Here is a 12,213-nt window from a genome sequence, read left to right on the forward strand (position 1 = left end):
TGGCCTGCGTATTCGACCTAGACTAAATGTGACTCCAGTTCCACAGCAACGTGTGTGATTTTTAACTGCCCTCTGAAGTGGCCAGCAAGCCATTCAGTTGTAACAATCTCAGGATGGGAATAAATGCAAGCACCCCCAACAGTGCAAATTCCCTGGGGATTTCATTGGTGTGTCAGCCTAAATTATGGTTTAAGTCTCTGGAGTGGTACATGAACCCATAATCTCCTAACTCAGAGGCAACAATCTTATGATTGAGCTCCAGCTGACATTCTTAAACATAAGATTGAAGCCACTGTCTTTGGTCCCTGTCACAAATTCTATTCCTGAGCTACTGACTCCATTCCTCGCCCAGTGAGGCTGTGTGGTGAACCACTGTAATAGGAGGTGTAAGGTAGGACCTGCACTACAGGTTCGCCGGTAGCTCCTGCCGGCTGGCTCCGCCCATGGAGAACTGTATAAATATGCATGACCTCCAGTACCCTGCCATTTCGCCAGCTGCAGCAGGAGGCCACGCATCTGATTGTAATAAAGCCACAGTTGTACCCAACTTTAATCTTTGTGCAATTGATCGTGCATCAGGCTGATCCTTCCACTGACCCTGCAGCCCTCCGAGAAATATGGGGCTGGATTCTCCGGTCTCCCAGCCGCATGTCTCTTGGTGGCGCGCCGTTCGCTGGTGGTGAGATTCTCTACTCCCGCCGCTTGACAATGGGATTTCTCATTGAAGCCACCCCATGCTGCTGGGAAACCTGAGGGAGGGGGTACCCTGCTGGTCGAAACAGAATCCCAACAACCAGAGAATTCCAGTCATGTTGTTACCACAATTCTGGCCTCATGTGGAGTCCTGATTACTATTGTTGCAATGTTGGTGACTGTGCCTTCAGTTACCAAGGCCCGTTAAATCTGTAATTCCCTCTTTAAATCTCTCTGCCTTTGTACCTCTCTCTTTTCCTCTAAGATACTCCTCAAAACCTGAAATTACCTCAGGTGACATGGTGTCAAATTTGGTTTGTTAACATGCCTGTGAAGTGCCTTTATAATAGTTTGATGTATTAAATGTGCGATGTAAATTACCATTGTTGCTAGGCAGTATCAAGTATTATGCTGATACATATGTGTCTTTCATATCTTAACATATTTTACATCAGATTGAAGTTTTGAATGGGACTATTCTTTTTTTCCCCCCAGTTTCTTTCTTTGTCGTAAGTTTGGGTGGAATTGCCATTGGCATCATCTTTGGATTCCTGTTGTCCGTGGTAACCAGATTCACTGAGCGTGTGAGGGTGATTGAACCTGGATTTGTCTTTGTCATTTCATACTTGTCCTACCTCACCGCAGAGATGCTTTCACTTTCCGCTGTATTAGCGTGAGTGTTTTTTTTTAAACGTTGACTGCGATGACCTCTCAGCTACCTGTACTTAGAAACAGAAAGGGCACCCCCTCGACATTCTCAGCTATGGATGGTGCTTGGTTTGGGGATGTCCAATAGAAAAGTGGGAGAAGGATGCCCTCTGCTGGCTCAGTCAATGAATCTGAGGCGAGAATGTGCCAGGTTCAATTCTGTTTTTTACTGTCTTAACCTATCTCAGCCAGGGTTGCTTAATGGCTGCTATAACCTGCCGTGGTGTACCTGATCTCCTGTGGCTGGCCGATCAGCTACCCATTGATCCTTGTTAGAAACAGAGCTGGTCTGGGTGATGAGTGAGCACAGCTTCATGATTGGTCCTGTTGTTCCCTAAAAATATGCATTCACATGTGAGGAATGGGAAACCGGGTGAGGGTGTCCTGTACATGTCCCATCCCGAACCCCTCAATTCAAAAAAAACTCACAAAACTATGGGAATGCTCTTGCTTGTAATGTGCAATCGGCTTCTGAGAAAATGGCCGTTAATGGATAGAAAACAGGCACTTTTGTCTTCCGTCCTGGGAAATGGAACTTCAGGTGCTTGCCCAGCTTTCTCTTGAGAAACTGAGGGAAATTTCAATAAGGGCTCTTGAACTAGCCACAAGTCTCTGTTCTCTTGTCAATGGAAACACCAGTGTGCAGTACCATAGAGTGGTACGGTACGGTATGGCACGGTAGCACAGTGGTAGCACAGTTGCTTCACAGCTTGAGGGTCCCAGGTTCGATTCCCGGCTTGGGTCACTGTCTTTGCAGAGTCTGCACGCTCTCCCCGTGTCTGCGTGGGTTTCCTCCGGGTGATCCGGTTTCCTCCCACAGGGCAAAGATGTGCAGGTTAGGTGGATTGGTCATGCTAAATTGCCCTTAGTGTCCAAAAAGGGGTGGGGTTACTGGGTTACGGGGATAGGGTGGGGGTGTCTGCTTAGGGAGAGTTCTCTTTCCAGGGGCTGGCTCAGACCCGATGGGTCGAATGGCCTCCTTCTGCATTGTAGATGCTATGATATGATTATGAGTGCTTAGAAGCTGCTCGGGTAGACCAGACAGGGGAGTGAAGGGGAAATGTGACCAATATTCTTGCGCGATTCAATGGGGACGATGTTGTTGAGTTTTTGCCTTTGTTCTTCCATCCTTAAACAGTCTTGGTTCTTTTCCGCCAGTATCGCGTTCTGTGGCATTTGCTGTCAGAAATATGTAAAGACCAACCTCTGTGAGCAGTCTATCACCACCGTCAGGTACGCGATGAAAATGCTGGCAAGTGGAGCGGAGACCATTATCTTCATGTTTTTGGGAATCTCTGCAGTGGATACGAATACATGGACGTGGAACACAGCCTTTATCCTTTTCACACTGGTCTTCATTTCTGTCTACAGAGTCATTGGTGGGTGCCTGAAGGGTTACGATCCCTGTAAAGACCGATAACTATTAAAAATAATTTCAAACTTCCATTTTGATAGTTGGAAGAATGACTTGGCAAGATTTCACATTTTAAAATTATTAATATTGTAATTAATAATTTTTCCAAGCGTAACAGACTTTGCTATTTCAAACATTCGACACACTCTTATTTTCTTAACTGTGCCATAATGTCCATTCTAATGATGTGCCACTTACAGCAACATACACTTATATTAGATTTGCTATCGGCATATTATGGGTTTATCTGAAACTGAATATTCAGTGGTATATTTCAGAAATGATTCGCCTCAAGATTCCTTTCAGTTTCTGAGGGACTTTGATCCAAGACTTGATGGCATTCGCACACAGGAAAGCAGCAAAGGTCAGAAAGGGCAAAAAAGCTCTGGATTCCTGATGTGTGTTGGCCATTACTGGGACCTCCTCCTAAGAGGTTGTAACCAAGGTTGGAGAAGCTCTCTTGGAGTTCGACTGACTTGGAATGGCTCAGCCGAGACCCTCAAATAAAAAACTTAAACAATTTATCTCAAAGCTCACTAATTTGCTTGAATTATTCGAAGATGTAACAAGCAAAGCGGGTAATGGAGATCCTGCAGATGTAGTATATCTGGACTTCTGGAAGGGGTTTGATAAGGTGCCGCACAGAAGATTAATTCACAAGGTTGAGATCACATGGGAGTAGGGGTAACTTATTAGCTTTGGATAGAAGACTGGCTGACGGATAGGAGACAGAGGGTCGGGATAAATGGGTCTTTTTCTGGATGGCAAGATGTAACTAGTGGGGTGCCACAGGAATCGGTCCTTGGGCCCCAGCTATTTACAATCTATATTAACGACTTGGATACAGGGATAGAAGGTTTTCTTGCCAAATTTGCAGATGACACAAAAATAGGTGAGACAGTAAGTTGCAATGAGGAAATAAGAACCTTACAAATGGATATAGATAGGTTAGGAGAGTGGACCAAAATGTGGCAGATGGAGCTTAATGTAGATAACTGTGAATTCATGCATTTTGGTCAAAAAAATGAAAAGGCAACATATTACCTAAATGGGGAGAGACTTCGGGGTGCTCCAATGCAGAGGGATCTGGGGGTCCTCGTGCATGAGTCACAGAAAACTGGCATGCAGGCGCAGCAGATAATAAGGAAAGCAAATGGAATGTTGCCATTTGTAGCAAAAGGAATCGAGTATAAAAGTGAGGAAGTGTTGTTGTAATTATACACGGCATTGGTAAGACCGCACCTGGAGTATTGTGCACAGTTTTGTCCCCTTATTTGAGGAAAGATGTTGTGGCATTGGAGGCAGTTCAGAGGACGTTCCCTAGATTGATTCCAGAGATGAGGGGTTTGTCGTATGAGGAGAGATTGAACAATTTAGGCCTATACTCTCTGGAGTTTAGAAGAATGAGGGGAGATCTAATTGAGGTATTCAAGATGCTAAAAGGTATGGATAAAGTAGACATGGAGCTGATGATTCCTCTTGTGGGGCATTCTAAAACGAGAGGTCATAATCTTAGAATAAGAGGTAGCAAATTTAAAACAGATTTGAGGAAAAACTACTTCTCCCAAAGAGTTGTGAATCTGTGGAATTTGCTACCCCAGAGTGCAGTGGATGCTGGGACATTGAGTAAATGTAAGGAGGAGTTAGACAGATTTTTAATTGGTAATGGGTTGAAGGATATGGAGAATGTGCGGGACGGTGGAGGTGAGGCCAGGATGGGATCAACCATGATCATATTGAGGGTGTTTAGGCTCGGGAGGCTAGATTGCCTACCCCTGCTCCTAGATCATGTGTTTGAGGGAAGAGATGCTCTGGCTGATTTCGCAATCCAGCTCTTGGTCTGTGGCATTGTAGGTAGCAGATCAGGAACATATCAACCAGCATGGAATGAAGAGCAGATTCGATGGGCCAAATGGGCTAATTCTGCTCCTACAACTTATAAACTTACGAACTGGACCAATGGAATTGTAACTCACAAAAGGATTCTACCTTAGCGAATAGATTTAATAACTAACATCAGACAATGAAAAGAGTTACACTGCTTTCAAAATGCAATCTGTTAATACTTTACCGTCTGCAAATCAATCCTACAAATGTCACATCGTACAAGGAATTCATTGGTTTGTACAACCATGCCATGTCCTCGACTTAACGGTCTTCTGTGAGTAACTTTTAAGTGAATGCTCCCAGGCTTGAGCTTTAACTAAAATCTTTCCACTCTTCCAATATTTTAGGTGTTGTAATTCAGACCTGGATTCTCAACCACTACCGTGTGGTGCGGTTGGGGTTGATAGATCAGGTGGTGATGTCGTATGGAGGCCTGCGAGGGTCCATGGCCTTTGCTCTAGTGGTGTTGCTGGATCTGAAGCACATACATGAGAAGCGATTGTTTGTCAGCACAACCATCATTGTGGTGTATTTTACAATCATCTTTCAGGTAACAATTAAACATTGCACTGTCTACAACCTCTCAGCGAATTCGATCAATGGAAATTAAAAGTTATTTTATCTTTTCGAGGAAATGTTAAACTGAGGCCCGGCCTGCTCTCATGTGGATATGAAAGGTTCTGTGACACTATTTTTGAAGAGGGGAAGGGGAGCTCGCCCCAGTTTCCTATTTATTTCTCAACCAACACCAGTCAAGCAATCAAATAAACTAAAAATACTACGGATGCACAAAATCTGAAGTAAAAACAGAAAATGCTGGATATACTCAACAGCTCTGGCAGTATCTGTGGAGAGAGGAATAGAGTCAACACTTTAAGTACGCATGACTCTTCAGTACGGACTTGAAATGTTAACTGTTTCTCTCTCTACAGATGCTGCCAGATTTGTTGAGTTCATCCAGCATTTTCTGTTTTAATTCCAGTCAAATAGTTGCTCTGACTATTATCACATTATTGTTTGCAGGACTTTGCTGTGCACAAACTGGCTGTCATGTTGTTCAGATGATATAAAGGCACCACCCTTCATAAGGGATTGAGTAAACACATAGTGGGTTCATTTATTTAGGCTAGGCACATGAGAACAGTTATACATAGATATAAAGTGTGAAGACATCATAGCTGTGCTGTGTTTTGCCCACAGGACAAGGTGAACTTAAGACTTGATTGCGTGACACACTTCCCTTCAAGTGATGTCACGCTGCTACCCATAAAAGCATGAAAGCCGCCATAGTCCCCAAGGATCATAGGCTGCGCTCCCCTTTTGAGAGAGAGAGCTGACTCATGGTGATTTCACCTGAGGGTCAACACACTTCAGGTGAGAGGCAAAGTTGAGAAGGCGGGGCCTTATGAACAACCTCAGCTGGTATGAGAATTGAACCCATACTTTTGGCGCCGCTCCCCATCACAAATCCAGCCAACTGAGCTAACTTACTTTATCCCTTAAAAGCATACTAGAGCACTATCTACTGACTTTCCTACCTGAGGACAGTGACCAAACTTCAAAAAGAACGTTGCTGACTGTTTGAAAAGCACTGCATAGGTTCTGTACTCTGTATAATAAGTATTCTTATTGAACACAGATTTTAAACACAGACCATATGCTGAATGGGCCAAGTTGTAGATGGGGCCTCTAATGCCCTCCTTTACATTACAGGGGACTGTATCTGTAATTAGACAAAAGCTGGATCGCAGGTTGGGACATTGTAGCCTTATGAAGTAGACTGCAATTGAATTGCGTGAGTTTCAATGGGCCTGAAATCAAGTTTACTGTAGAGAATTAATTTGTTTGCTCCTTTTGTGATGCTGTTCAATTTGGGGCTACCCATTATTTAAATTGAAAAGGAGAGCCTATTTTTGGTCAACATTGTTGTAACACAGTTCTGGCATAGCAGGTGATGCTCATGCATTGTGTGGCTCATGTCTTTGGGCACATAATTTCGAGTAACCAAACACATTCCAGCTTGTGACCTCTGTAACCCCAGGAAGAGGTTCCAAGCTAACATTAGAACCGGAGTAGTTTGCTTTAGGCAGTCTTGTGCACTCCAAAAGAATAAAGAACAAATTGGTAACTGCAGTATGAGTGAGCAATCCATCAAAGCCCCTGAACAGCTACACTGTTATGGACGAATGGAATAACACAAGAAGTAAACATTATAAATGGAAAGATTACATACCTTAGTTTATTCTGTATGGAGAGAGATGAAGATTAACTCCTCAGTCAGTAACGTGTGAAGATTGCTAAAAAGGGAAGATTTGGTGTACTGAGTATTCTGAATGAATGCGAAATAGACACTGTTACATGCAAACTGTGACATGGAGATGGAAACAAAAAGGCCTTGCAACCATAAGACATCCCAGAGCACTTCACAGGCACCAAAATACTTTTGAAATGTAGGCGCTTTATAATGTAGCAAATGTATGGATAAATAGGTGGCTACTTGCTTGTATCTGACCTATGAAGTTAGTATACTCATATCAGAAACAGTTTGCCTCTGCTAATTTGATTGTGTTATTCTACAGGGGCTGACGATCAAACCTTTGGTCAAATGGCTGAAAGTAAAGAGGAATCAGCAGAAGGAGCCCTTACTCAATGAACAGCTCCATGGAAGAGTAAGTTAAGTCTTTGAATGTGTTGACGGCAAGTTCATTCATAAATGAGCACTCCAGTGATGCACTAATGTTGAATCCCAAATTTCTTTCTCCGTCAGTCTGGCCTCAATAAAAGTCGAGATGGATTTGCAAGTAAAAAAATGTTATTTTATTCAGCTTGCAAGCTACCTAGTCCACAGTGATACAGATAACATGTTGCTTTCTGCAGCCCCGGGAACTAAGTGAAGGTCCCAGACAAAGAGATCAGTACTCATACATTCAAATGGCATCAAGTTTCACATACTCGACACCCATAGGTCATCCTATGTCCCTCCTGACTTGTTTGATCTATTCTGATTGGCTCACTTCCAATCCCTTTCTCCGGCCCCTATCAATGCAGCATCACTCTCATAGACACACCTCTTCCTGCTTTTTCCATGCGGTCTAAAATCCTTTGTCTCTACTTGCCAGAATCAAAGTGGCTTATTTCTACATTACATTAACTAATATCTCTAAAGTAACTATTTTATATCACATTCGTCATTCCCTCCTTTTATCATTCCATGATAACCGAACTATCCAATCCATAGCTACGGTTCCTCATCTAAAAAGATCCGTCGCTGCATTTCCAATTCCTGTCTTAGCCCCCCTTCATCTGCTTCACCCTCATGGATTTTAACAGTTAAATTTTTTTGGGGGGTTAAATTTTACCCATCACACATTTAAGGATGGCCAGGCCTACAAAGATGCAGCCGATAGCTACCACTAGATACATGGCCATATTTATCAACCAGTCCTTCCAACCTCCAAATCCCCAGTTACCCCAAGAGCCAGGATCCTGCATTCTGTCCAGGTGATCCCGTATGTGATCCATAAATTTAGTGATGTTATCCTGAACTCCCATGATACACTTGCCCTGCACTATGGTGCATACCCCACCCTCACGGGCCAGAAGATAGTCAAGAGCATACCGGTTCTGCATTGCAAACAACCGTAGCTGAGACAATTCCTTGGTTATTGCCCCGAGGGCTCCCAAGGTTTACTACCCGGGTTTTCCTCAGTTTGGCCTTTAACTAACTTAAGTGTATCTCCCGGTAACCTACGTTCTAGCTGTACTTCCCTTCTCATACACCCCATCCTCTCTCTAGTCCCTTTCACTTCCTCATAGCCTCTTCCTACGCTCTTCTGACAGCCTGATATTACCTTTATTGCACCACTCTTAACACATCCAAAATCAAATTTACATGTATTCCAAAAACAAGGCAATGTCCATATAATGTTCCCTTCCCATCGCCGGGACCAGTGCAACTGCTTCATGACTCCTGCATTCTCCTTAACTTTGATGACCTTCCATGAGTCGATACCATGTCCTCGTATATGGGGGCAGCGAAGAACATCACCTTTGCAGAGGTGATGTAACCTTGTAGATTGGTTGGGGCTACACAGATACATAATATTCCCCTTTTCCATGTCCATCGCCAATAACACGCCAAGCGAAGTGAGGCCAAATATCATACAGACGATGCGTAGCCACTCCATCATGCTCCACACCTGTAAAATAGCACTGGAGAAGGGAGGCAGGTTAGTATCCGACCTTTTACAGTAGTGGAGATGGACTCAATTTACAGTGATGTAGGTGGACCCAAGCACTTCGCCCCTCCACTTTAACTGCTGTGGGGGTGGTAAGGAGAACTTGGAATTGCCCGTCCCATCGCGGCTCCGACCCCTTCCTAGTCCAAGTTTTGACCATGACATAACTACCGGGCTGGACTGAAAGTGAGCTAGATACTGGGGGCGATGGCTGGTGAGCCGCGCGGACCTGGCCATGGAGTTCCTTGAGCACTAGCGTGAGGGCTAGAACATAGGTGGTCATCTCTTCAGTCATCTGATGAAACTGAACCAGTCTGGGAACCTGCAGGCTCCAGGGAGTTCTAAGAGGCCTGCCATAAAGAATCTCGACGGGAGAGAGCCGGGCCGGTCCCGCAGGTGTAACCCGCAGCTGGAAGAGGGCAACGGGGAGCAACTTAAGCCATGTCAGTCCCGTGTCTGCTCTTAATTTAGCCAATTTAGTTTTGAGGGTCTGATTGTGTCTCTCAACCAACCCGGCCGCCTGCGGTCTATAAGCACAGTGTAACTGCTGGCGTATGCCCAACTGGGAGCAAAACTCCTTGTTAATTTGTCCAATAAAATGAGGCCCATTATCAGAACTTAACTGAGCTGGTATACCGTACCGGGGAATGATTTCCCTCATCAAGACTTTAACCACAGTAGCAGCTTTATTATCGATAGTCGGATACGCCTCGACCCATCTGCTGAACACATCCACAATGATCAAAACATATTTATAACATTGACACCTTTCCAACTCAATGTAATCCATTTGGAGCGTCTCAAAGGGACCACTGGGCAACGGGGTTTGCCCCTTCCCACAAGGGATACCTTTTCCGGTGTTATATTGCTGACAAATCAACCACCGATTACTGATACTTTGGGCCAACCCCTGCATTTTAGGGTGCCACCAAGTGTCCAGCAACAAATCACTAGTCCCTCGAGCCCCACAATGAGTTGCAAAGTGTACACATTCAATGACCCATAAAGCCAGCACATCAGACATACAAGTCTGATGTGCAGGCGTGGTCCATAAAGAGGAAACAAAATCATATGTACAACCTAACCATTTCCACATTTGTTTATCACTCTCAGGAGCGTCCTCCTGTAACCTTATGATGTCTTGGATGGTTGGCATTGACTTGTCAGAAGCAGACATATTTATAGTAGATCGTTTAGTCTGACTTAACATCTTAGGCACCATCACTTGCTGAATTTGCGCGGCTGTTCGCGCTGCGCAATCTGCTCGTTCATTACCAACGTCAACTGGGGTTGTACCATTCGTGTGGGCAGCGCATTTAATAACGGAAATCTGCGCGGGCATAAGGAGGGCCTGCAGTAGGTCATTAACTAAACCCCGGTGGGATATTTGACCACACATAATCATGTCAGGTTGTTCTGACGAAATGTCACTCAAATCGCCCCTTATTGTGGTAGTTTCCTGAATCAAGGCTAAACAGTCGTGGCCAGGTGCGTCTTCATGGACAGGGGGACCACTAAGAAAACAGGCTGGATTGATAGTGGTACAGTATTTAAATGTCAGACGTGGATTGTTCAAAAGGTATATCTCATACCTATTCTGACGAGCTGCGGTATGATGCTGAGTCTGCAGTTGCCTCAGTAGTGCGATGACCGAGTGGGAGCTATACACCGTAATATCCTGTTGGAGGGTGAGAGCATGTAGCGGCTATGCGATGGCATTGATTGAACGTAAATCCTGTACTAATCGGTACTGGTCTGGTTTGGCTGGTTTAGGCACAGCAAGTATGGGGGTGTTACATTCTGATTGGCAAGGGACCAAAATACCCTGTTTCAACAGCTCTTGAATTAATTTATCTATTGATGGAGCAGCTTGAGATTTCAGGGGGTATTGTCGAATGGAAGGTAGCTTTACATGATCCTTAATCATCACCTTAATAGGTGTAACATTTGTCTTTCCCACTTGTGATGGGTATTCCGCCCAGACCTGTGGATTGACATATTCCAACACATCATGTCCCCTGTGATGCTGCAGTCGAGTGTTAATCGTTTCAGGGACCTCAAAATATTTTATGGTAGTGCCGTCCGGCATGACTTGAAGTGCGTAGTCTGTTGGATCCGAATGATCCACTGCCCTCCTGACCATTCGCCCCATATCCCTGGCATGGTACTGGTCATGGACCTGACGTGTAATATGAGGGCTTACCGAAGCTGACTGTGGCCATAAATGTGGTGATATTGTAACAAAATCGGCTGTACCTTCGTTTCCCGTGACTGTGGCTGTAACCTTGACTGGCCATTCGGTCTCAAGTAATGGCCGGTATTTGTCGTCCAACTCCCTATTTCGTCCAGTTCTGTCATAGGCCAGGGTAACGTGATGCAGTGACTGTTCAACGTCTAACGTCCACCACTGGGGGGTGATAGAAATATAGCACTGTTGTCTCATCCTCCATGATGTAACCGTTACCCCCTCATCTCCGCATTCTAGCTGTAGCTGGAAGATACACAGTAAATCTCGGGCCAACAAGTTACAGTCCAATCCAGTAGTCACTACAAACTGATGATCTGCAGACTTATTCTCGTAAGTGACTGTCACAGGTTCAGAAATAGGATACTCACACACCTGTCCTTGGAACCCTGACAATTGCTGCGTGTGGTCGGATAATGGTAATTTTTTTTTTTTTTAAATAATATTTTATTGAAAATTTTTGGTCAACCAACACAGTACATTGTGCATCCTTTACACAACATTATAACAATACAGATAATAATGACCTTTTTTATTTAAACAAGAACAAAAGAAAACAACAACAAATAAATAAATATTAAATAACAAAAATAAAAAAAACTAGCCCTAATTGGCAACTGCCTTGTCTCAGGCCACACACACCCCCCCCCCCCCCCCACCCCCCAAGTTCTGGGCTGCTGCTGCTGCCTTCTTTGTTCTCCCCTATCTATCTTTCCGCAAGATATTCGACGAACGGTTGCCACCGCCTTGTAAACCCTTGAGCCGACCCCCTTAGGACGAACTTAATCCGCTCTAACTTTATGAACCCCGCCATATCATTTATCCAGGTCTCCACCCCCGGGGGCTTGGCTTCTTTCCACATTAGCAATATTCTGCGCCGGGCTACTAGGGACGCAAAGGCCAAAACATCGGCCTCTTTCGCCTCCTGCACTCCCGGCTCTTGTGCAACCCCAAATATAGCCAACCCCCAGCTTGGTTCGACCCGGACTCCGACTACTTTCGAAAGCACCTTTGTCACCCCCATCCAA

General features: G+C 44.6%; 1 protein-coding gene across 1 annotated transcript in view; it reads left to right on the forward strand.

Moving 5' to 3' along the window:
* LOC140425514 (sodium/hydrogen exchanger 3-like) overlaps window positions 1–12,213 on the forward strand; it is a 175,929-nt gene that overhangs the window by 102,333 nt on the left and 61,383 nt on the right. Inside the window, exons 5-8 of the mRNA XM_072509879.1 lie at window positions 1,189–1,366; window positions 2,560–2,780; window positions 5,050–5,252; window positions 7,282–7,371. Of these exons, the coding sequence (XP_072365980.1) occupies window positions 1,189–1,366; window positions 2,560–2,780; window positions 5,050–5,252; window positions 7,282–7,371 (692 nt within the window). The remainder of the gene's footprint in view (window positions 1–1,188; window positions 1,367–2,559; window positions 2,781–5,049; window positions 5,253–7,281; window positions 7,372–12,213) is intronic.

The sequence above is a fragment of the Scyliorhinus torazame genome, chromosome 6, assembly GCF_047496885.1.
Source record: "Scyliorhinus torazame isolate Kashiwa2021f chromosome 6, sScyTor2.1, whole genome shotgun sequence".
Lineage (NCBI taxonomy): Eukaryota > Metazoa > Chordata > Chondrichthyes > Carcharhiniformes > Scyliorhinidae > Scyliorhinus > Scyliorhinus torazame.